General features: G+C 56.2%; 1 protein-coding gene across 1 annotated transcript; it reads right to left on the bottom strand.

Annotated features, from left to right (window-relative positions):
* Positions 1–27,456, bottom strand: GABBR1 (gamma-aminobutyric acid type B receptor subunit 1). Its single transcript, XM_030314662.2, has 22 exons — positions 27,373–27,456; positions 26,599–26,802; positions 25,725–25,910; positions 24,438–24,458; positions 23,167–23,327; positions 19,958–20,092; positions 19,511–19,681; positions 18,475–18,576; positions 17,765–17,830; positions 17,153–17,344; positions 9,122–9,364; positions 8,470–8,533; positions 7,057–7,134; positions 4,951–5,101; positions 4,389–4,521; positions 3,239–3,355; positions 3,041–3,148; positions 2,616–2,709; positions 1,909–2,036; positions 1,350–1,478; positions 1,056–1,199; positions 1–854 (listed from the first exon to the last, which is right to left on the bottom strand). The coding sequence occupies exons 2-22, from the start codon at positions 26,618–26,620 to the stop codon at positions 681–683; spliced, it is 2,619 nt and encodes an 872-aa protein (XP_030170522.1). The 5' UTR covers positions 26,621–26,802; positions 27,373–27,456; the 3' UTR covers positions 1–680.

The raw sequence follows: 27,456 nt of genomic DNA, 5'->3' as shown, positions 1-27,456 counted from the left end.
ACCCGCCTCAGCTACACATGCACACGGGCCAGGAGAGCTTCGGGTAGCAAGGACACGTGACCCCAGGGGGAAGGAGACAGCACCTGTGCGGAGCAGGTGTGGGCCAGCATGAGCACGCGCAGGTTGAGGCGGGAAGAATGAGCGCCAGGAGGAGGCAAAATTCAAGAAGGACGAACCTGGTGTGAGGGGTGAGGGGTGAGGAGTGAGGGGTGAGGGGTGGACCCGGGGAAGGAGATTAGGCGAGGGTGGTAGTAGGTGAGGGTGTGGCAGGAGAGAAGTGCAGAGATGGGCGGGGCGGAAGGGAGGGAGTATCAGGAGGTGGGCGGGGACAGGGCTGGGGGGGGGGGGGCAGGAAGGCGCGAAGGGGAGGGAGCACCAGGAGGTGGGACCAGGCAGGCCAGGCAGAGGTGGGTGGGGGCAGGGCAGAGGTGGGCGGGAGCAGGGGGAGGGAGCATGGAGAAGTGGGCGGGGGCAGGGCGGAGGTGGGCGGGCAGGCAGGGTGGACCGGGTGGGGGGCGCAGCGGCGAGGCACAGAGGGGACAGCGGAGTCCAGTGGACGCAATTTGGTGAGGACACAAGAGACACCGCCAGTTCCCAGAGTCGGAGAGTCCGAGAGGCCACCCGGCCTCACAGAGGGGGGACTTCGTCCCGGCCCTCCCCTTCCCTCCCCCCTCCCAGCCTCACTTGTACAGCAAATGAACCCGGCTCCCGTCACAGCTGAGCCGGTCAGGGGGCTCATGGGGCCCCCTGGGCAGGCCCCCAGAGGGGTCTGGGGGCGTCGGGGGGTGGCGCCGCGGGCGGAGCTGCTGCCGGGACCGGAGCTGGTGGCGCAGCTCAGAGACGCGCTCCTCCTTCTGTGGGAAGAGGACGGGAGAAGGGGGAGTGAGGAGCGAAGTCGGGGGTGGGGGTGGGCAGGGACGCAGAGGCAACAGTGGCCAGAGGAATGGAGAGTCAGGAAAGAGTGCACAAGGGGGGGGGGAGGGCAGGGACGAGAAGGGACCAGAGAAGTGAGGACCAGAGACGGGAGGGACCGTCCGTGCGCCCCCACCGCGCACCTCGGCAATGATCTTCTCCAGCTCCCGGTTCTCCTTCTCCAGCAGCCGGGACTTCTCCTCGTCGTTGTTGTTGGTGGAGGACCCCGTCTTCATGGTGTCCTGAGCCTCTGACTGCCACTCGCCGCGGGTGACCAGCCGGCGCACCTGGGAGGCCAGTGTGGGGGGTGTGGGGTGCTGGAGCGGGGCGGAGGGGGGGAGGCCAGGAGGGGGGCAGGGGGGGCAGGGAGCAGAGGCCCAGGATGAAGGCCGGGTTCGGGCCAGACCGCGGGGGGCGGGGGCCGGGGGGAGCCTGACCTTGGGCACGAACAGTACCACCAGAGTGATGTAGGAGGAGAACACTATGGCGAGGGACGCGAAGGCAAAGGCGGCGTCCTGCTGGCTGGACAAGATCATGGTGACGGGGGCGGTGATGAGGCACAGGACCTGCGGGCGAACGAGCTTGGGACCTCCGGGCTCTCCTCCCCCAGGACGGCCCATGAGGACACATGCTGGCACAGCTACCCTGCCATAGGGGCCCAAATGTGAGGCCACCCTCTTGGGCTCTAGGTCAGCCCCTGGCTCTCCTGCTACCATTACACACATTCAGTCCCCGAGTGTCCCACACCTGGTGGCAAGCCGACCTGGCCAGGGAATCACACACAAGCCATCTAACCTTTCTGCTTCCTCGCCCGTGTAGCGGGGACAGTACCGTGTGCCTCATGGGCGGTCACAGGAAGATTAATGAGACAGTGTCTGCAGTGTGCTTTACCAACTGTAAAGTGCTTGGCAAACCTGGGGCATTAAAAACTATTTAAGACTTGCACCCACTGACCCCAGGCAGCCCCTGGGGTCAGGGCCAGGTGCTGCGGCTCACCGCCACATTGTAGATGGCCATGCCCACGGCCCTGTGGTCGTTGATCTTCTCGGTGGACACGCTCTTAGTCTCATAGGCAAGAAAGATGCCCAGCAGCAGTAGCAGCCCCTTGTAACCATAGAAAATGCCTAGAACGGCAGGAATCGGTCACATGGGCAACAAGCCCTCCAAGCGTCCACCCCTGCGTCCACTCTCCGCCCACACCCCCCACCTACTGCAAACAGGGCTCCCCTCCCGTCAGCCCCTCTGACCTAGCACAGCCATCTCTGGGCATCCCCCAACCTGACCACCTGACCACCTCCTCCTGGGACACAAGTGGATGACTGCTGACAGCAGCTATCCACCAGCCCCGGGGCCACACAATGTCTCACCCCCTCACCCTCCAGGCTGAGGGTATGTTTTACCCTTTGTGGTAAAACCACAAGACCAGAGCAATGTTCAGGAGGCCAAAAGGGGCCTGCCCCAGGCCCTCACAGCTCTGGTCTTCCTATAGGGAGCAGACCAGAGAGAAGGGGTCAGGCCAACCCCCTGGTCCCTCCGCCACACCCCTGCTTTAGCCCCCCGCTCCTCCTGGAAACAGTCCAACTCTCCCCCATCCCCAGAAAGGGTCAGTGCAATGACACAGAGGAGGACACTCTTATTCCGAAGACCCTTGTCCCCACCAGCCCACTGTCCCTGCCCCACCCCCTCCCCCACAGCCCACACACCGAGCCACGTATTCATCTTCTTGGAGCTGCAGTGCTCCAGCTGGGGCAGGATGGACACATCAATGTCTTCCTTCGGCTCCTCCTTGGCAAAAGTCTAGTGGAGAAATTGGGCCACCAGAAAGACGGCAGTCACCCTCCCCGCCCACCCCTGCCCCCCCTTTTCTAGGAGACCCTGGATACTGATGCCAGGCCCCATGCTAGGCCCAGGGGTGTTTTCATGAACCCCAGCTTTCCACATGCCTGGAAGGTCTACACATCCCTCCTGGCTCCCCACTACTCGCTTTCATCAAGGAACCTCGGGGCACCGGAGCACGATGCTGGACAGCGCTCTCCCACGAGTGGCTGCACGCCTCCAGACCATACTCAGCCCAGACACCAGCGAGCCCCACTCGGCCCTGGCCTCAGTACCTCCTCCCAACCTGTACCTCAATGGTTCGATGCAGGGGGTCCACAATCTGCCAGATGGCGAGAGTGACCACATCCATGCCCACCAGCAAGCCCACCGTGGCATACAGCTTCCAGGGCTCCAGCGTCTGCACAAACAGAGCACAGGCCAGTCGGAAGAAGCCCTCTAGGCCCCGGGAGCCAAGGACCTGAGGGCCGAGGAACAGCAAGCAGCTCACCTTCCTCCACTCCTTCTTCTCCTCCTTCTTCGTGAAGACCGTATGCACCCACCAGATCTTAGTGAACATGGAGCCGTAGCCCAGACTGAACCCCAGACCCAGGAGCCAGAGGCGGGCCTGGCACAGGACGAGAGAGCAGGGCAGTGTGGGGCAGAGCCCCGGGAGGGAACAGGGGTACAGCCAGTGGGGATGGGGGTGTGGAGGGCCAGCAAGGGAGTCCTCCCATGCAGCAGGGTGACCGGCCACAACCTCCTGGGGTTACTGGCCAATCGGGCGGGTTCCAGCCCCAGACCCTCCACGACACAGCCCCACCCACCTCTGCAGGCCCATCTACGGGGACTTTGCTCCCCCTGCTCCAGCCACACTGACGTGCCTGCCTGAGATGCTGGCTCTTCTAACCCTGCAAACCACGTGAGTGGCCACCTTTATCTCTCCAGCTGATAAAGCCCACGTGTCCTTCCATATTCAAATGCCACCCCTGCTGGGGTCCAGCCATGTCCTGAGCTGCTTCCTCTCTGCTTCCACAGCACTCTGTGCAGACACGCCTCCTAGAGCCCCCTCTGTCGACCTCTCCCACTGCTTTCTGGTTTTACTGGGGACATACAGCCTCTGGCGGGCTGCACGTGCACAGCTGCAGGGCCGGGACAGGCATACAAGGAGGCGTGAGGAGGGCAGGGAAAGAAGGACTATTTCCCACCAGCATAACAGAACTACAGAAGCCAGCCTTTCCCCACAGCCCAGGACCTGCCATGCCCCGAATACCAAGAACGTCCTCCCTGCCCCCACTCCCTGCTGTTAGTTCAGGTCTCCGAACCACAACCAAGGCCACCCTGGGAACCCAGTTCCTTCTCTCAGCCCCACACAAGCTGCCATTGTTCAAGGGCTCTTTGCGCAGACCCTCCTTCACCCTCAACACCTCCCCTCTTGTCCGTGAGGCCATGGCAACCTTGGAACCGACAAGAGAGCCACACAGTGAGAAGGTCTGGAGGACAGAAAGAAGGAACGGGGCCAGGCAGGGACCACAGGGGTGGCATTAGGGGGACAGGGACAGTCGAGGAACGGCAGGGACCACGGCCTTCCGGGCCGGGCTCCTGGGCGGGGGGGGAGGACAGCTTTCTCCTGCAGGGTGTCCGCCCCACATCCTCCTTACCTGACAGACAAAGGGGAACTGGCTTCTGCCAATGTGGTAGCCGTCCAGCCCGAGGGGGAAGACGGCAGCCAGTGCCAGGGCACAGCCCACAGCAGTCAGATTGTTCAGGTGGGGCTGGGAGTTCTGGATGTAGCTAGGGGCAGAGGCGGGGGGGGGGGGGGGGGGGCGGAGTAGAATTAACCTCTTCTCCTGGGGGGTCAGCTCCTCAGTGCCACCAGGGCCTGACCCAAGCTCAGCCACGGGCAAGGGTGCATGGTGCAGCCTGGGAGACAAGGCCGCGTGGGCGGGGGCTGGCACAGAGCTGCGGGGAGCTCCCCAGCCCAGGACACCACCTGCACACACTGTGTCCCCTGGCCCCAGAGGCTCTTGGTGTCCAGACAGCTGCTTTGGGGCCGGGATGGGGGGTTTCCAGCCCAGTGGCCACTGGGAATGCATTAGAATGAAAGCATCCACCGCCCAAGGCCTCCAGAGGGTCTTATCCTTGGTCCCTCGGGAGGGGAGGGCATGCCCGCTGTCTGGGAGGGGCAGACAGAACAAGGAAAGTGTCAGGAAAGAGACTTACCGGACATGAGAGTTGTAGATGTTAAAAGACAGACAGACCACAGCCAGGACAATGCCCAGGCTGGACAGAACAGAGACGGAGATGAAGAGTTTCTGGGACATGAAGCGAAATGTCTTGATGACCAGGGTCTGGTCAGCCGGGGGGGCCCCTCCTGCATGGCATGGGGGGTAAGAGGGGTCTGGTCAGCTAGGGGTCCCTCCTGCATGGAACTGCAGGGGGGGGGATCTGGTCAGCTGAGGACCCCTCCTGCATGGCACTGGGGGGTTCTGGTCAGGTCGGGGGGTCCCTCCTGCATGGAAATGGGGGGGTCTGGTCAGGTGGGGGGGGTCCCTCCTGCATGGAAATGGGGGGTCTGGTCAGGTGGGGGGGTCCTCCTGCATGGAACTGGGGATGGGGGCTCTGGCCAGCTGAGGAACCCTCCTGCATGGCACTGGGGGGTTCTGGTCAGGTCGGGGGGGCGGGTCCCTCCTGCATGGAAATGGGTCTGGTCAGGTGGGGGGGGGTCCCTCCTGCATGGAACTGGGGATGGGGGCTCTGGCCAGCTGAGGAACCCTCCTGCATGGAACTAGAGGGGGTCTGGTCAGGTGGGGGTCCCTCCTGCATGGAACTGCAGGTGGGGGGGATCTGGTCAGCTGAGGACCCCTCCTGCATGAAACTGGGGGGGTTCTGGCCAGGTGAGGGGCCCCTTCTGCATGGCATGAAGGGTAAGAGGGGTCTGGTCCCTCCTGCATGGAACTAGGGGAGGGGTCTGGCCAGCTGAGGACCCCTCCTGCATGGCACTGGGGGGTTCTGGTCAGGTCGGGGGGGGGGTCCCTCCTGCATGGAACTGGGGATGGGGGCTCTGGCCAGCTGAGGAACCCTCCTGCATGGAACTAGAGGGAGTCTGGTCAGGTGGGGGTCCCTCCTGCATGGCACTGGGGGGGGCACGGGGGACAAGGAATGAAGATGGGGCAGGTGACACCATCCTAGCCGTGAGGACATGGGGACCCTCGCTGCCCTGGATCGGGGCCCCTCCGGTGCCCACTCCCTGCCGCAGGGGGTCAGAAAGCAGTCAGAAGTGAGGGGTGGGGCTACAGACCCAGATGTATCACCAAAGCCCTAGTCTGTTTCTGTCATTGTCTGTTCCGTGTGTTTTTCTGTCTGTTTTGCAGCAAAGGAAAGTGGGTGGGAAAGAAGGGTTGACAGAGATAAACCTCACGAGGTCTCTTATGACTCAAATCAAAAGCTGCAAAAGACAGCTGTAGAATCATAAATCCAGAAACTTCAAAGTATCCAGGCTGGTCTCCTCACCTTAGGAAAACACTGATCTGTGATTTTTACCCCTCGTAGGGTGATATACCCAAAGGTGTTTTCTGGTTATTAATAGGGGAAGCTCAAATGTGTCATCGAGTTCACAGGGGAAAAAACGAAAAAAAAAAAAAAACCAATTTCAATTTGTTTCGCTTTAAAAAGAAAAGTGTAATTTAGGCCGTGCAGCATTTATAGCAGCACAGAACACTGTCCTAAATTCAAATTATGAAGAAATGTCAGCTCACCAGCAGTGCTGGGAATCTCTAGATCCCAGCTGGGTAGGGCAGCTGTCCCCACCTCGGTCCCTCCTTTTGTCCACCTTGAGTGTCTTTCCTATTTCTGATCATTTAGCCCACAAAGCACACAAAGAGTAATTGTTTCCTTTTTCCCTTTAAAAAGCACGTTTCATTGGAAGAGAATTACATGAGGTTTCAAAGCCTCTCCTATAGTTTAAGTTTTCCTGACAGAGATGAAGAGGCCATTGTCGGCCTCAAGTAGCTGGTTCAGAGACAGCAAGGCACCAGAACAGCTGGTAAGCCCAGACGGGGTTTCCTGGCTGCCCCCTGTGCACCCCCACCCCTAACCCTCATACCTGAGCAATGTCCTATCCATACCAGTGCATTGCTACCAACCACCTGCCCCTCCCCAAATACACAGCTCCCCTAGCCGTGTCCTAACCTGGGCCCCCGCCCCCAGACCATGTACCCCGCATTCTAGCCTCAGGCACCTGCCACCGCCTCACCCCCGTTCACATGCACAAGGCTCTCCCTCAACTGCTGAGGCACTGAAGGAAAACATCAGCAGGGCCCTGCTTACCAATCCACTTGTCCGTTTTGGACCAGGAAAGGTCATCCTTGGTGCTGTCATAGTAGCCAATCTTCTTGTAGCTTCCACCTGGATGGGGACGGGGGCGGGGGGGGGGGGGTGAGGGCCCAGCCCGGGCACCAGCTTCCCAGGGTTCTACTTCACCCTGAGCCCCTCAAGGGCACCTGGGAGGACCTGGGGGCCATCTGAACCAGCAATCTGACTGAAAGGCAGTACAGGATGGGCGCCAACGCAACGTAAATACAGAAGAACATCTTCTACGTCTAAATCGTCCGCCGCCGTGCGGCAGCCTCACACCTCTCACTGCGGATGTCTCGCACATCGATTCTGGCTTCTAAAGCTTTCAACATCCCTGCTCATTCTTCCTCTCATGACAGACAGAATCACAGGATCTATTTTCCCAGTGGCTTTCATTTTAATTTTAGACATTTCTCTTCTGTTGGCTTGGGTTCTAATTCCTTGGAAAGTTGCATCTGCCTCTTTAAAGACCCACAAGACAAGACGGAATGCAGCTCCTAAGATTCCTGCTCCACATCTGGTTATGAACAGCTTCCTTCAGAAGCCAGCGCACCGCCCTCCAGCAGGGGTGGGAGGAGGGGGGAGGATGGGGGAGAAGGATGGGGCGAGGGGAGGGAAAGTGGGGGAGGGGAGGAGGATGGGGGATGGGAGGTAGAGGGGGGAGGTGGTGCGGAGGAGGATGGGAGGTGGGGGGAGGGGAAGAGGGGGATGGAGGGTGTTTGGGGGGATGGGGTGGAGAAAGGCGGGTTTTGGGGGGATGGGGTGGGACGCGGGGAGGAGGAGGGGGGTGAGGATAGGGTGTAGAGGAGGAAAGGGGGGTGGGAGATGGGAGGAGGGGGGTGGGGGGGCAGGAGAGAAAGAAACTTCCCTCCGAAGGCCACACAATGGCTCTCTTGCAGGGGCTCTAGGAAGCTGGTTGGGGTGTGAACAGTTCAGCTCACAGAAACCTGGCAAATACACACATACATGTGGTAAATTATAAGAAAATGCAATCTAGAAAAACCAAGCTATGTACACCACACAAAAATTAGGATGCTTGTTTATATAGCAGGGAAATTCAATAGGTTGGTTCCTTTACAAATGGTCTCTGCCAGATGTGGCTTTCCTTGAGTTGTGGGTAAGTGACCAACAAGGCGTTAGCCCCTCGTTGGCAAGCCACCCAAGGGAAATTCCTGAAATTAAATGGGAAGCCACTGGGGAAAGACGGGCTTTCACTTTGCCTGCCCCTCTCCAACTCCTGCAAACCCACCGTCCCTCAGCTTTTCACTGCTCTCATTTAGAGGAGTGCAGTTAGAGGAGAGCAGCCAGAGGTGGGAGGCCCCTAGGTCATTGAGTCTTGCCCCAGCCGGTGACCCCGAACAGCTGGCCCCTGCCCCCTGCGCTCACCCTGCAGCTGCTCGATGAGAGTCCAGGCCATCCGGGAGCCGCTGGCATCGAAGACCACATGGCCCTGAGGGAGGGAAACAGGCGGAGGCAGACAGAGGTGATAAAAGCAGGAGCGAAAAGAGACTCAGGGACTCTCTGGATCCTTATGCTTTGATGTAACTGAGCCTCTGAATGAAGTCTATTTCTGGCATTTGCCTGCATATAGGACGTACCCCAGATGCCCATACCCTAGATTCCAGACACATTATTCTGTTGAAAAGAAGCTTCACCCATGGGATTCGAGTGAGAAAGAACCCCAGGTAGAGCACCGGAGACCCGGCCCCTGGCTGTGTGACCTGGGTAGTCACGAAATCCTTCTGGACACTAATTTCCCCACTCTGAAAGGAACAGGAGACAACCTATCCGACTATTTCCTCCTCTAACGTTCTACGATTCTCATCTATTAATTCCTACACTGGAAAGAAATGAGGGAGAGGTGGACAGAAAAGGAATACACCACTTTTCCTTCTAGTCTCTTATGGGTTCTTCTGGTTTGGGGGTCCCTACCCCCCAACCCAAGACCCATTATTGCAGAGACTGATGTGCACATCCAGGAGGAGGACACTGTGTCTGTGGGAGGATGGGGAGTGTGAAGGAGGTCACTGTAACTCACAGAGACGCCCTCGAAGGACGAGGAGTTCATCGCCCGGTAGATTTGGTCAGTAATGGTCTGGTTGTTATAGTTGAAGTCCTCCAGGCGCACCCCCGAACGGCCACCCCCTCCGGACGTCTTGTTCAGAGCCAGCGCCAAGGCCCAGATGGCGTCGTAGGCCAGCGGCGCCTCCTGGAACCCACCGGTCTCCTCGGGGTGTCTCTTGAGTCGCTTGGTCAGCTTCTCCACAAACTCCTGGGATGTCTGCGGAGGGAAGGAGGGGAGAAAGGGTTGGCGCAGGAGGGGGTGGGGGGCACGGCTTCTGATTCTGGCTCCAGAACTTCTGTTGAACGGATGGTTTGTGCTCATGACAGATGGAGCGCACGGCCCTTCGAAATCTAACCATGCCCCTGTATCTCTTAGATCCGCCGGTGAGCTGGGTCCAGGGGCTCAGCGTGCCCAGCCACTAGCTCAGAATGGGAACAGAACGTCTAAGGAACAGTCACTCTGCAGAACGAATGGCAAGAGAAAGGAGACGTGGACGACCTTCTCTCATGCTCAGACCCAGCACCTGACAGCTCCTCCGATTCGGAAACACCCTAGATGAGGTTCCTGCAGAGCCCTCCTCACTGGACTCACCAGGCAGGAAGGGGACTCTTCATTGTGCTACCTGCCTTACCGTCCTCACAGGCCTTCAGCTCACAGCCCCCTGAAGGGTGTTCGAGAGACTGAGAGCCCAGAAGCAACCTTCATGTGTTTGAGGTCCAACACTCAGCCCCTACCCACACCCTCCCCACCCTCAACCTCTTTCCTCCAGAAGCTAAAGAGAATGAGATAGCTCCTGTAACTGTCAGGAGATGAATAAAGAGCCCTAAATTTCTGTACCTGGCAATGACCTCATTTGGCTAAATAACCATAGGTCAGTTGCTCAAGTTTTTGGAAATGTCTACCACGTAATGGAGAAAAATCACATCTGTCCTCTGTTACCTCCCAGAGGCCACACAAGGAAATACCCAGAGGCTACCTCTTGGCAAAGCACAAGTAATACACAGGGCACCTCAGAACTCTGTTAGATCTGGAATGTACTAACATCCTTAGACTCTAAGGAAGAAATGAATGATGAAGTATAAATAAAAATCTGTTTCCCATGCCTTGCCCGCTTTTCTTTCTATTCAACTTTCTGAAGATACAGCAGTGGGAGGTGCAAGGGGCAGGCAGTGTGGTACAGGGGAAACTGCCTCTAAAAACAGGCCAGGACCAAGTTCCATCCGTCTGCACACCCCCAGCACCCAGCCCTGTGCCCAGCACACCATGAACAAGCAGTAAATGTATCCTGGATTAGGGCAGTAAAAAATACCCCACATGTAATTCTAATGGGAGATACATGTCATTGTACATTTTCCCAAACCCACAGAATATACACCCCAAAAGCAAGCCCTTGTGTAAACTATGGGCTTTGGGCGATAATGTATCAATGTAGATTCATCAACTATAGGCACTCTGGTGGGAATGTTGATAACGGGGGAAGATGTGCACATATGGATTCAGGAAGTATATTCTTCTCAATTCTGCTGTGAACTTGAATTACTCTAAAAAAAATAAAGTATTTTTAAAAATGTCCATTGGCACTTTTCCAAAGAAGACATCCAGATGGCCAACAGACACATGAAAAGATACTCAACATCACTCATCATCAGGGAAATACAAATCAAAACACAATGAGGTACCACCTCACACCTGTCAGAATGGCTAACATTAACAACTCAGGCAACAACAGATGTTGGCGAGGGTGTGGAGAAAGGGGAACCCTCTTGCACCGCTGGTGGGAATGCAAACTGGTGCAGCCACTCTGGAAAACAGTGTGGAGATTTCTCAAAAAATGAAAAATAGAACTGCCCTACGACCCAGCAATTGCACTACTAGGTATTTATCCAAGGGATACAGGTGTGTTGTTTTGAAGGGACACATGCACCCCAATGTTTATAGCAGCCCTATTGACAATAGCCAAAGTATGGAAAGAGCCCAAATGTCCATCGATGGATGAATGGATAAAGAAGATGTGGTATATATATAATGGAATATCACTCAGCCATCCAAAAGAAGAAATCTTGCCATTTGCATAATGTGGATGGAGCTAGAGAGTATTATGATAAATGAAATAAGTCTGAGAAAGGCAAATATCATATGATTTCACTCAGATGTGGGATATAAGAAACAAAACAGATAAATGTATGGTGGGGGGAACAAGAGGAGAGGGAAACAAACCTCAAGAGACTCCTAATGACAGAGAACAAACTGAGGTTGATGGAGGGAGGGTTAGGGGGATGGGCATTAAGGAGGGCACTTGTTGGGATGAGCACCAGGTGTTGTATGTAAGCGATGAATCACAGAGTTCTCCTCCTGAAACCAATATTTCACTGTATGTTAACTAACTAGAATGTAAGTACAATTTTGGAAGAAAACAAAATAATAAAAACAACTTGAAAAAATAAAAAATAAAACTAAAAATGTCCACTGGTGGGGGGCCTGGGTGGCTCAGTTGGTTAAGCATCCGACTCTGGTTTCAGCTCAGGTCATGATCTCAGGGTTTGTGAGTTTGAACCCCACGTGGGGATTCTCTCTCCCTCCCTCCCTCTCTCTCTCTCTGCCCCTCCCCTGCTCACACCCTCTCTTGTCTGTCAAAATAAATAAATAAGTAAACTTTTAAAAAAATGTCCATTGGATAGATCTCAATTCCAACTGACCCATCTACCTGCTGTGCAACCTGAAATGACTTATTAAACCCCACTAGTTGGTTATTCAACTTTTTTTAAGTGATCTTCAAGCTCACTGAAGAGCCCAACATGGGACTTGACCTCATGATCAAGACCTGAGCTGAGATCAAGAGTTAAACACTTAACCCACTGAGCCACACAGGCGCCCCCTGGTTATTCAACTTTAAAATGGGCATAATACTATCTCGAAGGGTTATTATATAAAATAACAATATATATAAAATACAGGGTATAAAATAAGTTGCAGTTTCTCTTTGTGAATCTCCTTGTTCTTAATCTCACTGTTGTCACTGATACTCAGATCTATAATCAGGCTCAGCATTTCAGGACCTGTATCCCCAACTGTCTCTGAGGCATTTGTAACTAAACGATCAGTAATCCAAAATTAAAAATATCTAAGACTAAGCTCAATTTTTCTTCACTCCCAACACTTCCCAATACATGAGACTGAAGCTTTAGAACCACCTTGGGCTCTTTCAAATCATGAAGTCCTCTCAATTCTATTGAAATGTTTCATTAATAACCATCAGCCCCTATGGGGCACCTGGGTGGCTCAGTCGGTTAAGCGGCCAACTTCGGCTCAGGTCATGATTTCACGGTCTGTGAGTTCGAGGCCCACGTCGGGCTCTGTGCTGACAGCTCAGAGCCTGGAGCCGGTTTCAGATTCTGTGTCTCCCTCTCTCTCTGCCCCTCCCCGTTCATTCTCTGTCTCTCTCTGTCTCAAAAATAAATTAAAAAACGTTAAAAAAAATTAAAAAGGGGTGCCTGGGTGGCTCAGTCGGTTAAATGGCCGACTTCGGCTCGGGTCATGATCTCGCAGTCCATGAGTTCGAGCCCCGCGTCGGGCTCTGTGCTGAGAGCCTGGAGCCTGTTTCAGATTCTGTGTCCCCCTCTCTCTGACCCTCCCCCGTTCATGCTCTGTCTCTCTCTGTCTCAAAGATAAATAAACGTTAAAAAAATGTAAAAAAAAAAAAAATAACCATCAGTCCCTACACTGAAAAGTGTTAATAATAATAGCTAACATTTCTATTTCCTTACAATGTACTAGGTATTTTCTAACATATTTATAAGGTATTTCTAAGGTGTATATATAAATTTATTTAATCCTCAAATAATCTAATGAGGTTTATTGCCCATTTTAGAGATAAAGAAACAGGCACAGAAAAGTTAAACTTGCCAGAAGTTATACCGCACAGCAGGGCTGGGATTCAAGGCCAGGCAGGCTGGCATCAAAGTCCTTACTCTTGGGGTGACTGGGTGGTTCAGTCAGTTAAGCGTCCGACTTTGGCTCAGGTCAAGATCTCACGGTTCGTGGGTTCGAGCCTCGCGTCGGTCTCTGTGCTGTCAGCTCAGAGCCTGGCGCCTGCTTTGGATTCTGTGTCTCCCTGTCTCTGCTCCTCCTCCGCTCTCTCTCTCTTTCTCTCTCTCTCTTTCAAAATAAATAAAGAAAAACTTAAACAAAAAACAAATGTGATGGAGGGGCGCCTGGGTGGCGCAGTCGGTTGAGCGTCCGACTTTGGCTCAGGTCACGATCTCACAGTTTGTGAGTTCAAGCCCCGCGTTGTTCTCTGTGCTGACAGCTCAGAGCCTGGAGCCTGCTTCAGACTCTGTGTCTCCCTCTCTCTCTGCCCCTTCCCCTGATCACACTCTGTCTCTGTCTCTGTCTCAAAACAAAACATTAAAAAAAATTTTTTTAAAGTAGGGAAAAGCTGATAACAAACCTGGAAACAATCTCAGTGTTCATCAGTGGGGAGTGTCCAGACCCACCATGATACATTATACAATGTTAGTTTAAAAGAAATAATTTAGGGGCGCCTGGGTGGCTCAGTTGGTTAAGCGTCTGACTTCGGCTCATGTCATGATCTCACAGTTCGTGAGTTCGAGCCCCGCATCGGTCTCTGTGCTGACGCTTGGAGCCTGGAGCCTGGAGCTTGATTTGGATTCTGTGTCTCCTTCTCCCTCTGCCCCTCCCCACCTCCCCATCTTGCTCTCTATCTCCCTCTATCAAAAATAAATAAACATTAAAAAATAAAATCTTAAAAAAACACAAAGAAACAAAGTCCATAGTCCTCCTAACCACCTTGCATCACGTCTGCATGTGGACATGCCCCCTCTGAGAGCACCTGCCCAGCAGACAGCCGCTAAGCTGAGACTTTCTGAGTCATCCTCAGCCTCAAAGTCTATCCAATCTCCAGTTCAAGGTAAACACTGGATCAGGAAAATACCCAGATGGAAAGGGATTCATCTGCTAGGAATGGGGTCCCCCCTGACCACATCTTCACAATTTCTGCTGGCTCCAGGTCACTTGACAAACACACTTGACCACGGGGGGCATCAGCCCCCCCGACTAAAGTTACCAAAAAAATGTTTCCCCTTGGGTCAACAGAGATAGAGTTGCAAATGTTCAAGTAGAAACATTACTAGGCAGCTCAAGGAGAGGCAAACAGCAAAACTTCTACAACCCATAGAAATTAATAATCAAGTATAACTTTATGACCCTAATTTTCACCAGCCCTTCTGTTACAGCCCTTTCTGGAGCTTCACACTGACCTAAAGGGTGTGTCCTGGGGCAGCTTTTGATTTTGTATTGTACCAAGATCTGATGAGACCTCTACCCCAAGAGACAGAATCTTATCCCCAGGTACGGCCTCCTCCCCACTGCCCCTCTAGCCCCAGAACTGCAATATTTCCCCAAAACTACTCCAACCTACTGTCCTAAACTATGTTTCTCAACATATGTAGAAAAAGGATTCAATAAAAAGGATATCCATTCACAATAAAATCCCTTGGCATTAAGAAAAATAAAAATAAAAATAAATAAACCAGGGTTTCGCAATCTCTGCACTATTGACATTTGGATCAGGATAATTCTTTGCTGTGGGGACTGATCTGTGCCTCATCGGATGTTTAGAAGCATCCCTGGCTTACCCATCAGAAGCCAGTCGTGACAACCAAACTTATCCTTAGATATTGCAACCTTTGGAAAACTACTGCTCGAGCCAACAGTCCTCAAGATGTGGTCTCCAACCAACAGCACCAACATCCCCAGGGCACTGGTTAGAGATGTAGGTTCCCAGGTCCACCTCAGACCCGCTGAATCTGAACTTCCAAAGGAAGAGCCCAGTAATGTGTGTCCTAATAACCCTCCAGGAAGGTGAAGCTTGAGAGCCAGTGCCCTTAAGTGACAGCCATCCTTATGGGCCAGAGGCAGTTCTGCTTTTCTCAGTCAGCATGGCTCTGGCCCCTGGGTCCAGCCTGTGCTTCCGGTCCACCCTCCTGGTCCCTGCTTGATTCATCCACCACGTCTTCCCATCGGTGGTTCAGGCTGCTTCTACCCCTGGAAAATCTCGGCTGGTCCACTTGCTGTTTCAAGCTATGAAGCAGACCTCCCATCACCAGACCAAAGGCTATGGCCTCAAAGGCAGGCACTACCTCTCTCTAGAGACCAAGAGCCAGAAAGAGACCCTCTCGCCCATTGAGTTCCAGAGCCCAGATGTCCCTATTCTCTGCCAGGGACTCCACTGTTGCCTGCTGTGGGGCAGAAGCTGGGACGGGCAGGGCCTGGGCTCTAGGCACCAGCTCCAGTACTCCCCAGGTTCTCCCCAGGTTCCCCAGGATGGCTCACTGCTCAGGTGCTCTGCAGGAAAGTGATCCCTGGGAACTTCCCCAGACAGAGTCCACAACTGGAGTCCACACAACACAACCCTCTGCTAGAACAGACTGACTGGACCTTCTTCCTCCCCTGCTCCAAAACTCTCACCAGCTCAGGTGTTAGCCAATAAAGGCACAGAGTCTTTAGTCAGAATTCATGGTTTTCCATGGAGGGTGATGGTGCAGAGGGCCTGGGGTCAGACTCCAACAGGGGCCAACTCTGGCCTCACGACTCAGCAGGGACAGGGCCGGAGGGTGATGGGGCAGAGGGGTCTGGGGTCAGACTCCAACAGGGGCCAACTCTGGCCTCACGACTCAGCAGGGTCAGGGCCAGAGGGTGATGGGGCAGAGGGGTCTGGGGTCAGACTCCAACAGGGGCCAAATCTGGCCTCACAACTCAGCACGGACAGGGCCGGAGGGTGATGGGGCAGAGGGGTCTGGGGTCAGACTCCAACAGGGGCCAACTCTGGCCTCACGACTCAGCAGGGTCAGGGCCAGAGGGTGATGGGGCAGAGGGGTCTGGGGTCAGACTCCAACAGGGGCCAAATCTGGCCTCACGACTCAGCAGGGACAGGGCCGGAGGGTGATGGGGCAGAGGGGTCTGGGGTCAGACTCCAACAGGGGTCAGATCTGGCCTCACGACTCAGCAGGGACAAGGCCGGAGGGTGATGGGGCAGAGGGGTCTGGGGTCAGACTCCAACAGGGGCCAGATCTGGCCTCACGACTCAGCAGGGACAGGGCCGGAGGGTGATGGGGCAGAGGGGTCTGGGGTCAGACTCCAACAGGGGCCAACTCCGGCCTCACAGCTCAGCAGGGACAGGGCCCCTAGGCCAAGTCACGTAACCTCTTTGCATCAGTTTCCTGGTCGATAGAACAGAATGACAACCCTAATCAGAGCACTGGTGGGAGGATCACTGAAATCACGTACCTAAGCTCCTGGTTTACTACACAAAAGCATTTTCACTGAACCTTTGTTTTGATGAGATATTTGGGACTTTACGACCATGAATTTGCCCCTGGCATGCTTTCCAAAACAGGTACCCCAGACCTGGAGCTACCCCTGGGAGTAATAAGCAGGCATGCAGATTGCCCTGTAAGCTAGCTCAAGACGCCCATGGTCCTCGGGGCATAGCACTGAGAGGAAAGGAGAGGGTGCCCCTCCCGCGGGGCCACCCCAGCCTTCCCAACCAGAGCATGCGCCTCCCAGCTCCAGGTCCGCCACTATCCGTTATCCGGAAGTAACTGATTTCAGAAGTCCCTTTTATATCTGAAATTCTAAAAGGGAATCATTGAAACAACATCAGGAACCAAGCTAATTGAGTATCAATCAGGAGTGAATATTAAGCAAGTGCAAAGGGCCCGGAAGTCACTAAGAGAATAAAAGGCGTTTCAGCTCAGGAACAGCTCTGCCGAGGCGCCTGCGTATACAGCATCTATATTATCATTAACGCGTCTCCTTCACTTGAGTTCTTGCCAACTGCTCCTTGTTGCCATGGTAACAGCCCTTCCACTCAGGTGGGCCTAGTGAACTTGCCCCTCCCATCTCTCCTTCCGGCTCCCCTGCCCTGCCAGGCTCCCTCAGTCCTCGCCCCTGCCCAGGGGCTGGCTTCTAGGTCCCCACTCTCACCATGTTGGAGATGCTGCGGGTATTGGCCGGGTTCAGCATGACGATCTCAGTGGTGATGTGGCCTTCCACAGCCTCCGTCATCTCGTCCACTGTGCAGTTGATGGACGGGTCGTAGATCTTGAACCAATTGTCAGCATACCAGCCGATGAGGAACCAGACGTACTTCTTCCCGAAAAGCCGCTCCTTGTACACCTGAATGCAGAGGAGGAGGGAGGCTGGGCCCTTCTTTCCCTTTTTCTTTTATTTCCCTTGCCACTCTCCAGCCTCTTGGGAATCAGAGAATAGCAGAGAATTGAAAAGAGGAATCTACAAGTCTCAGAGGGAGTGGGAAAGACTCGGCGATTCCTCCTTCTAAGCTCCTCCCCAGCTAGTCAGGAAAGATGGGACTCGGGCTCCTGCAGAAGCACAGAGGGTACAAAACTGAGATCTGGAGAAAGTGCTTTGTGTGAGAAGCCAAGATGGGAGGCAGAGTCAACAGACAGGAGCATCATATTACTCGTCATCTCACAGCATCTGCTATCAACCTGATCAGAGATGCAAACAGGAGCCCCCACAACACACCCAACGTACAGAGCCCACCCAGACCCCTGCCTCCTCTGATTCCAACTCTACCTCACAAAAAACTTTCCGGGCTTCGGTCTCATAGAACAGTCCCACGATGATCCGGGCATCCTGGCGCTGCAGAGTGGACAGAAACAGCTGCTGAGGGAGGCCTAGAAACAGCCAGCTGCTGAGGGAGGCCTGGAAACAGCCAGCTGCTGCCACGGCATTCATCCCCTGCCCCAGAGTGCTTAATGCAGGGTTCTGCTGGAGGGGTAGCATAGAAATGTCACTGGACAATGGAAATTAACCTCCCCAGAAGATGCTACTGTCTCGCAGAATCAAAATTCTGTGATGCGATAGAGATGTTAGCTGGGGGGTGGAGGAGAGGGGAAAGTGGGTGATGGGCATTGAGGAGGGCACTTGTTGGGATGAGCAGTGGGTGTTATATGGAAACCAATTTGACAATAAATTATATTCATAAAAAAAAGAGATGTTAGCTAGCATGGGTTGTAATCGTATTACAACACATCAATGTATCATCATAGCTTATATAATATTACACATCAATTATATGCAACCTATAATATGTAACATGCAATATATAACTGCATGCTACATATATATGTATATATCAGATCAACTCGTTGCAGGCTGCAAGCTTACACAATGTTATACACTAATTATATCCCAACAACCTGCCTGTTCTCCTCTCCAGCCCACCACTGTCCCCCCAACCCGGTCCCTCTGTAGGCTGAGCCCACCACTCCCAACCACCCCACCTTAAGGTTTTTGACAGGCACAGCTGGATCTGAGAAGAAACTCTGGCGGAAAGTAATCTCGATTCCAGCCTCCTTCACTCGTTCCTCTAGGTCGTCCAGAGTCTTGGGTGGGAATAAGAAAAAACGGAGAAAGCACAGGTGCACAGTGGCATAAAGACCGGAGATGCTACCTGGGGATCATACACTCTGAAGTGGAGGAACCGCAGTTCTGACCCTTCCTTCAATGGCATCTGCCCCAGGGTGGGAAGAGCTCAAAGGAAAGCAGCTGGGGTCTCAGGGATGGTCCTACGTGGGAAGGTACTTATGAGCCCCTCGCAAGGATCTGTGTCCTGGGAGGTCACCCTATCCCCCCACCCCCACCCCCCGCCAATCCCTACCAAGCAGCAAACATGGGGGAGAGCAGAACAGAGGAATCGGGGAAAGATGAGACAGGGTCTGGTGTGCACACGATGGTCTCAACCTCAAGAGGCAAGTGGGCAGACAAAAGGATCACAGAAGAATGTCCTGGTCACTGAGAGAAAGTCAGGGGAGGATTGAAGGGCTGCTGAACATGAGGGCGGGTGGAGGATCCAAAGACCAGAACAAAAGGAGGGGCTGCCTCCGTCGGGTTCAGAGCCCTGAGCTTCCTCTTTTCCACCCGTGCTGTTCCAGAGACGTCTTCTGCCTCTCCTGTCCCTCCTTCTCCGTTCCCACTCACACCTGCCACCCCGAGTGTCTCTGGATTTGCTGCCTTTCTGGGTTCTTCTCTCACATTCTCTCTCTCATGTCATCTGAACTGTGGAGTGAACCTACTTTATTAGAAGTGGGTCATTTGGGTCTGTCTGGGGAAGAGAACATCAAAGGGAAAAAATGTCCTAAAACTAAGAAGTTGCAAAGAATCTTGAAAACTCAGCTCTGCTCATTCCTCTGGCTACAGAAAGAACATGCACTTAACCCAGTCGGAACGTGTCTGCTTTTGATAAAGAAACAGGATCTTCTCCCCAATAAGGGATTCTGGCCACGTGTCTCCACTGGCATGTGGAAAATGCGCTCTCACCGAGGTGAAGACCTCAGTGGTCTGCTGGATGGTGGCGATCTTCCTCCAGCCCCACTTCTCAAAGAGCTTCACCCGGGTGGGGTTGTGGAGTGTGGCCGACGGATGAGTTCGAAAGAACGTAGGGAAACGCTGCCGGTTGGACAGGGCCGGTGAGCTGGAGCCGTAGGAAAGCTGAGGGACAGACACAGCGCGGGGCACGCTCACGCTCCAGGCTCCCAGGAGAGGGGACCCTCACGGACCCACCGCCTGGCACCGGTGCCTGTTCCCTGATCTGACTCCACTTCCGTCTGACAAGAAGCTAAGTCAGCTGCAGCTATCAGCCCCCTGCTGCCAGGAGGCCCCAAAGGACCAGGAGTCCTGCACCTGGGTCCCTCCACAGCCCTCTTACATGCTGTCCACCCCTGTTCAGCCCCCACCTTCTGAAACCCCCCCCCCACCCCCACCTACCACAATGAGGTTCCACATCCTGGCGGCCTCGGCCACAAGTGTGGAGACAGAACTGCAGCCAGGCATGAGGATGATCTTGATGGGGTCATTGTAGAGCAGCTCGTACAGGTACTTGGTGGCTTGGCCTGGGTCACACTGGATGGGAGGGGGTAAGCGTGGGCTCTCCCGGTGCCCCCCCACCTCCGCATCTCCAACAATCTAGTCACTCCTCGAGGACCCATCCCACCGCTGGACCCTTGTGTGCTTTCACCATCTTCTCCTGCCTACCCTCTCCTGCACGCACCTCCATCTGTGTTCATGCAGACACAATCTTCCCTCCCTTCAGCCCCTGCTCAGACAGCCCCAGCCTCACTTCCTCTAGCACCCCTGTCCCTTTTCCCCTGTGTCTCTGCTCCAAATCTCTGTGAGTCTGCAGGAATGTGAATAAACTCTCCCCAAGTCCGCAGACAGGCTCCTCAAACATGGCATGGAAATTCCTCCCTCGCCTCTCCCCACCGTCCATTTTCCCCTGGCTCTTCCCTTTCCAGGGCTAGAGATAAACAAACAAGAGAGAACAGGGAACAGGACCACTAGGGGGTCCTGCTGGGCGATCCCTCCCCTCCTGCTGGGCTGTGACATTTGACGGGTCCATTAGAAAAAGAAGCCTGGGGGGGGGGGCGGGCGGCGGAGGGAGAAACAGGTGAGGAAAGAACTGGGAGAATAAATAGAAAAGGACTCTTAACAAACCGGGTGTTTTTAGGGGTGCGTGAAGGAAGGGGAGGCAGAGAGCTGGGGAGGGCAGGGGTGCTGGGAGGACGGCACATGGGGAGGAAGAGCCCCATGGTCTCCCCCTGCCTGTTCCCCTCCTGCTGAAGTTTGACATTTCAGAAGCCGCTGGAGCCCCAAAGGAAGCAGAGAAGAAATGGAAGCCAGTGGGAAGCCAGGGCAGAGGAGAAACAGGAGGCACAGGGGACTGGGGGGGGGGGATGGAAAAGGGGGGGCCGGCAGTGAGCAAATAAGGAAGGCCCCCTAGAGCTGCTCGCTTCCCACTGAGGCCTGACATTTGAGACCCTGTGGGAAGCTGGAGCAGGGAGCCAGGTGGGGCAGGAAGAACAACACTTCCCCCCCCTGCTAGGAGGGGCTTCTCCGGCAGGTCCCAGCATCCTGAACTGTCCCAGGGGGTCACTGCAGATCCTACCCCAGCCCATCGCAAGGCCCCTGGGTGCCCCCCTTCTGGCTTGAAGGAAGGGTAGACAGGAACACGGACATACCAGAGCATACACACAGGGCCACTAGCCTGCCCCACGTCTCTTCCTCTGCTTCTCCTTCCTCCCCTACCTGCTCTCAAACCCTTTCCCTCCACACCCTGCTCCTCACTGCAGATTCCCTCCGTGTGATGCCCACCCCCTCCCCCATAGACTTCCTCCCAGCCTCCCCTCCGCTCTCTTCTGCAAAGGATCCGGATTTGCAGGCAGGAAACCACAGGAAAGCACACATTCCTGTTAGTCTGCTTTCCTTGTGCCTTCTCTCAGGGCTCCCCCCACCTGCTTCCCAGCACCTCTGGGGAGTCACCTCTCATGGTGGAAGAGTCTGAGCCCACATCCAGAGCTCCTGGTGACCCCAGTCATGACACCTGCACCCAGCCCTCCCAGGCTCCCGCCCCAGACTCCCGCCTCCAGCAGCCCTGACCCTCTGCCCTAACTCCTAATTCTTTTCCAGCTCCCTGCTGTGCCTCCACAGGCGTCCTGGGGTCATCTACCTAGGCCTCCTGCACGACAGGATTTCGTGCTCCTTCCGGACCAGACAGTTAGAATATGTGTTTGAAACAAACTCCTCTAGCATGGAGAAGTTTAAGAGCCCCTCCCCAAGTGTCAGGAGGGATCTGAGTCCCCTCCCCAAGCTAACAGTCCCCATGCACCCCACCTTCAACCCCATTCCTGCCCCCTCTTCCCACACAAACCATTTCTAGGTGCAGATGGCTGTTGGAAAGAGTGACAATAAATCCTGAGTCCAGCCAGGTGTAAGATGACCGTTTCATCACCTCTGCACTCCACGGTCTCCCAGTCCCTCGCGTTTCCGGGGCCACACGTCAGACAGGATAAATCTGAGGCCGGAAGCCACATCCTTCCCCACGTTCCCAATTACTCAAATGGGACATAGGGTGGGGAAGGAAACTCATGGCCGACCCAAATTTTCTCACCTTCCGCCTTCCTCTGGTCCCCGCCTCCCTAACCCTTCGTGCTGGTCCTTTCTCACATCTTAGAGGCCACAGTGCTGAACAGAGGAGCCACTCCAGACCCAAGTTCCACAGGAGCCCAAGGACTGATCTTCACCCCAGCCCTCCTACTTGCCCCCTCCCCCACTGCCCTTCTTGCTGGTTCTCTCTTCTGCCGGTTCCCAGACTCCCTCTATCCCTAGGCTCTTGTGCGGGCTCCCTGCAGACCGCTAACCCAGTTCGTTGCCCATCTCCCAACCGTTAGCCCCTCCCCAAGCACAACACGCAGTGTAACCCACAACCCAGGAACCCTCAACCCGGTTCTGGTGGAGAATGAGCAGAAACCTGGTGCAGCTCACCACTACCTGGCTGTTTCGTTGTGATACATACACGAGAGCACGCAAGTCCCTCAAAATTTCCCTTATTCAGTCCCCATTCCTCCCAGCTCCAACCTGCTGTCAAGATTTACCTCGTTACCATGGAAAACGTGAGCCGGCCTCAGCTCCTGCCTCGGACACCTCCTCCACCCCTCCACCCACCCCGGGAGGTAACAGACTCCCCAGAGGGTCAGGGTCAGCTGGTGCCCTACACCCATCCCCAGTTCCCCCACCCCCGCCCCCATGTCCAGGGGTCCTGGGGAGCGGAAGGGTCACGCTCCCAGCACGACCCACCTCCTAACCCCCTGACCCTCATCTTGAACCTCCAGCCCCTCTGACTCTCCCCAGGCTCCCACACCCCAGCCCACCTCCCTCCAGTCACACGTGGGAGGGGTCCACTTCGCCATCCCAGCGGTCACCCAGGCCAAGGCGCACGGCTGGCCTCCTGCCCCGCTGTCCCCTTGCCCCCTGTCCCCCTATCCCTGTCCCCCTGCCCCCTGCCTCGTGTCCCCTGCCCCTGTCCCCCTGCCCCTGTCTCCCTGTCCCCTGTCCCCTGCCCCGTGTCCCCTGCCCCTGCCCCCTGTCCCCTGCACCCCCTACCCCTGCCCCTGCCCCCTCCCCGCCCCCGCCAGGACTACCTTGCTGTCGTGGTGGATGAGCTTGAGCTCGTAGTCCGGCAGGATGTCCCTGCGGCTGTTGACGTCCTCCAGCGCCATCTCCACCGCGGGCTGGCAGGCCTGGCCCCCCGGCCAGCCCCCGCTCATGGGGAACAGCGCCCCGATGTACACTGCGCGCCGCTCTGAGGAGGGGTGCGGGGGGACCCGCGGGTGAGGCCGCGGGAGGTGAGGGGAGTGGGAGGCCCACGCCGGGGCCACCCCCGCCGCCATCACCACCAGGAGCGGCAGCGGCCACCCCGCCCGGGGAGAGGGGACCCCCGGGCCCATGGCGTGGGGGGGGGGGGGCTGCTTGGTGGGGAGGAGCTCAGGGGGGACACTTTTCCCGGGGAGGGCTGCTGAGGGGGTGTCGAGGCGGCGCCTCCATCCCGGGTTTCGGAGGGCGCAGGGGGCCGGAGCCCCCAGGACGCGCGGAGGGCTGGCTCCCCGTGGCCCCCGCGGCTCCCGCCACCGCCGCTGCCGTGGCCACCGCGGACTCTCCTCGCGGACTGACCGACCGACCGAGGGGAGGAGGAGACGGACGGCTGGGAGGGGGCCCTGACGTCACGGGCGGCGCGCGGCGGCTGGGGGAGGGGCGGAGGGAGGCGCGCGCGCGTGGGAACGCCGGGGGAGGGGCGGGGAGGGGAGGGGCGGCGGACGCGACCCCCGCGGGACACCGGGGAGGGGCGTAGAGGGGAGGGGAGGGGAGGGGGCGTGCCGGGATGGGGGAGGGGGTGGAGAATCGGGGCGAGAACGGGGGTGTGGACGGACGGGTGGATGGATGGGGCGGGGGCGGCCGGGAGGGGGGGGGGGGGACAGGACGCGAAGGACCCGGGATCCGAGGAGGGAGAAGGAGGGGTGGGGAGGGCAGGGGCGGGGGTGCGGGGTCTGGGGGGGGGGGGGGGCAAGGCCTGGCCCTGAGACGCGTGCGCGTGGCTGGCGGGGGCGCCTGGAGAAAGCCCGGGGAGGTCGGGGGGAGCCCCGCGGGGAGGAATTGGGGGGCCCCGCCGGGCTCTGCCCTCCGGGAGGAGCGGAGTGGGGAGGAGGCGGAGCCGAGCGCGGGGCGCCGAGCGGGGAGTCGGGAGGGACCGCAGCCTCGCAGAAAACCGGGACTGGAGGCAGAAACCAGGTAGGAAGGAGGGGCCGGCCGCAGACGGGGGCGGGGGGCGAGAAGGACGGGCCCCCACCGCCTGGGGTGCAGGGGCGCGAGTGGGGGTTCGGGGGTGCAGTGCGCGAGAGGAGGGCTGTCATCTCACCTGAGTGCGGCGTTCGATTCACTGGCAGCAGGAAAGACGGGGATCAGAGAAGAGTTACCACCGGCGCCCGGCTTCCCCGGCCTGAGCCCAGCCCCCTCCCACACCTGTCCATGCCGGGAGGCCCGCGTGCAGCAGAAGCCTGCGTCTCTGAGGGTGGGGGGAAGGGTGCCTGGGGATAAGAGCAAGGTGGGGCTGTGGGTCAGGACCTGTTGGTTTTCTTCTTTCATTGTTCATAGGACAACAGAATTTGAGACAGGACATGGGCAGATTCTGGCTTTGTGGAGCCTAAATATTATAAAATGCAGGGGTCTCTCTTTAAGAAGAAAAAACTGCAAATTACAAATACAAATTGATTTTAAACTGTTGTTGTTAAAATCTTACTTTTGCATTTTTTACAAAAAGCTATGACCGTGTGAACACATTACTAGAGCACAGGAAGAGACCCTGGATAGGATTCCCAGTTTCCAGAATGGAGTGGTGAGGTATAAGCAGAGCAATGACATTAGGGGACGAAGCCAGGCCAGGACCTCCAGAGAGTCTGCAAAAGTGGGGGACCCATGAGGCCGGCCTGAATCCCGGGGACAAGAGTGCAGGGGCAGAATCTGGGTGCCCAGGACAGGGGGCATTCTGCTGAATGAAATGACAGAATAGGTGTTGGACACAAGACTGAGTGCCCTGGGGAAGGACGGAGGTTGTCCGAGACCCTCCTTTTCCCCTCCCCCATCCCCGGGTCATCCTTTAGTGCTCTGACAGTTCTGCCCCCAATTTTAAGTCTTTTTAAATTTCACCCTGATAACTTTCCACCCCAGATATTCTTTCCAATCTTAATGTTTTTTTCTAAGTATGATATGATTTATTTCTGAGTCTTTACAATAATCCAGTTATATAACAAATGGAAAGGAATCAATTGTAGAAGAGGGTTATGCCTAGAAAGTTCTAAGTTTAGAGATAGGCTAGGGGAAACTGCAGTTTTTAAACCTTAAGAAAGGTGATGGAGGGTGAGATTCATAACGGAAAAGAGAACATGTAGAACTGGGAGCAGGGAGGAGATCTCTAAAGAGGAAGGTAGAGGAAGGGGGCCCCAGCGTAGGCGAAGTGGACACTGATGCTGCAGAAGGGGGCTGGAGAGAGGCAGGCGAGGGCAAGAGTTGGGTTTTCACCTCCACTTCCCCAAAGCCTCCCCCCCCCATTTTGCATGGCACCCCTTCCCTTCCCGCCATCCCTTCCACCCCGCTCCCAACCTCTGGCACGCGTCCTCAGCTGCATGCAGGCAGCCGGTCCCCTCACCCTGGCAGTGGGGCTTGGGAGCACTCCACTGGCCCTGACTACAGATGCTGCGGGAGCTGCCCACCAGATGGAAGTCAGGGTCACACCGGAAATCCACCCGGGCTCCGTCCAGAGCGGGGAGGTCCCCACCCGTCAGGAAAACCTTCCCGTTTTCCAGGGCCAAGTATGACTTGGAGCAGATTCGGACTGTGGAGAGACACGAAAAGGAAAAGAGAGGCAAGTTGGGGAAGGGGGCCTCAAGCACCCCACTCTTTAGGAAATCTGGCGTCCTCTCCTCCCTTAACCCTGGAAGCATCCACACACCACCCAAGGAAAGGGAAAAGGCGTTTCCATGGTAGGAACCTGAGGTGGAGCTGTAGGTGCCCAGAAGGGAATCTTTTCAAAGTCAGCGGCAGTGGGCGGTTCCCTGGCTTTGAGAGTGCGGATGTGTAACTTTAGATGCACAATTGGATTTACCTTTCTTATTATAGTTGGCTTACAGTAATGTCAAACTGGGTTTCGCTTCGTGGGTATATGGCCTCTGCGTTGGAGACAGAGGTGTTCAAGACTGCAGTGAAACCATTTTACGAGGGTTTTTGCACAATCTGCCACTAGTCCTCAAAGAGAAGAACTCACAAGCAAGACGAATAGTCAAGTTATTGTGTCAAGTGGTCAGTGGCCTAATGCAGGGAGGATGAGATGAGGTGATGTGTGGGCTGCTGACTTTATTGCCTCCAAGTGCGGTAGGGAAGTCCCTCTCACATGGTGTGAGCTCTGTAAGTGTCCTTGTGAATTGTGACAGTGGTTGAAAGTGCTGACCTAAGCAATAATGCTAAGTGTGAGGCAGGCCGAGGAATGATCTAGAAGAGAAGAGGGGCTTGGGGATGCTACTCACCGCAGCGGCTGGGAGTGTCCATGTCTGTCCAGGAGCCGTTGGCCAGGCACTTGCGGACCTTGGGCCCCACCACCTCGCGCTCCCCCCGGCACACGTACTCGATCTCATAGTCCACGGGCAGGAAGTTGATCGCCTTCACCTGGTCCCGGGTCAGGCCCCTGTACCTGATGCCCCCTTCCCAGGGCGGGTGTATGATCTGGCACCCTGAGGGGTGAGTGGAAGGCGTCAGAGAGGAATGGCGGGGAGGGACAGAGGGCGTGGTCAGCGGGCAGGTGGCGGGGCCCCGGGGAGCAGCTGCGGTGCCAGAGGGTGGGGGTCGGGACGGGTACAGAACCCGGGACGAAAGGAGAGAGAGCTCTGCGAGCTCGCCAGTGAGGAAGGAAGGGTGCAGGTTGGGGGTGATGGGCAGAATTAAGAAATGGTGAAGGGGTACACTGTGCCGGCGAGCTTGGTAAAACAGACTGGAGGAGGATTTTTGAGCGAATTAGGCTGAGAGGGCAGGGGGGACTTAGGCTCCCTGGGCAGCAGTGTAGGCAAGGAAAGAGGGGTGGGGTTGGGCCCATCATGCAGGGTCCCCGAAAGGTGGCCTATGCAGCAGTGTGGGGCAGACAAGAGGGGGCGCTGGGTCACAGGCGGGGGTGATGGAAAGGAGGTCAGGGATGTCACAGTGGGTCCGGCGGACGGGACAGGAATGGGGACCAGAAAAAGGGAGGGGGAGGGGCAGGGAGAGGGGGAAGGGGATGGGGGTGCCCGAGGTCGCCGGCGAAGGTGCACCTTCGGAGGTGGCGTTGGGGGTCTGCGCCCCGCCCGCGCCCGGGGGGCGGAGGAAGAGCGGCGCCAGCGGCAGCAGCAGCAGCA

Source organism: Lynx canadensis, chromosome B2 (genome assembly GCF_007474595.2).
Source record: "Lynx canadensis isolate LIC74 chromosome B2, mLynCan4.pri.v2, whole genome shotgun sequence".
Taxonomy (NCBI): Eukaryota; Metazoa; Chordata; class Mammalia; order Carnivora; family Felidae; genus Lynx; species Lynx canadensis.
Note: the sequence above shows the minus strand (reverse complement) of the source record. Positions and strands in the feature narration are given on the sequence as shown.

Coding starts and splice junctions, on each gene's coding strand:
- GABBR1 (XM_030314662.2), bottom strand. CDS start 26,620: ATGGACACTCCCAGCCGCTGCG. Junction 25,911..26,598: donor GGACACTCCCAGCCGCTGCG/GTGAGTAGCATC, acceptor GTCTCTCCACAG/TCCGAATCTGCTCCAAGTCA. Junction 3,356..4,388: donor AGTTCCCCTTTGTCTGTCAG/GTAAGGAGGATG, acceptor GTCCTGTGCCAG/GCCCGCCTCTGGCTCCTGGG.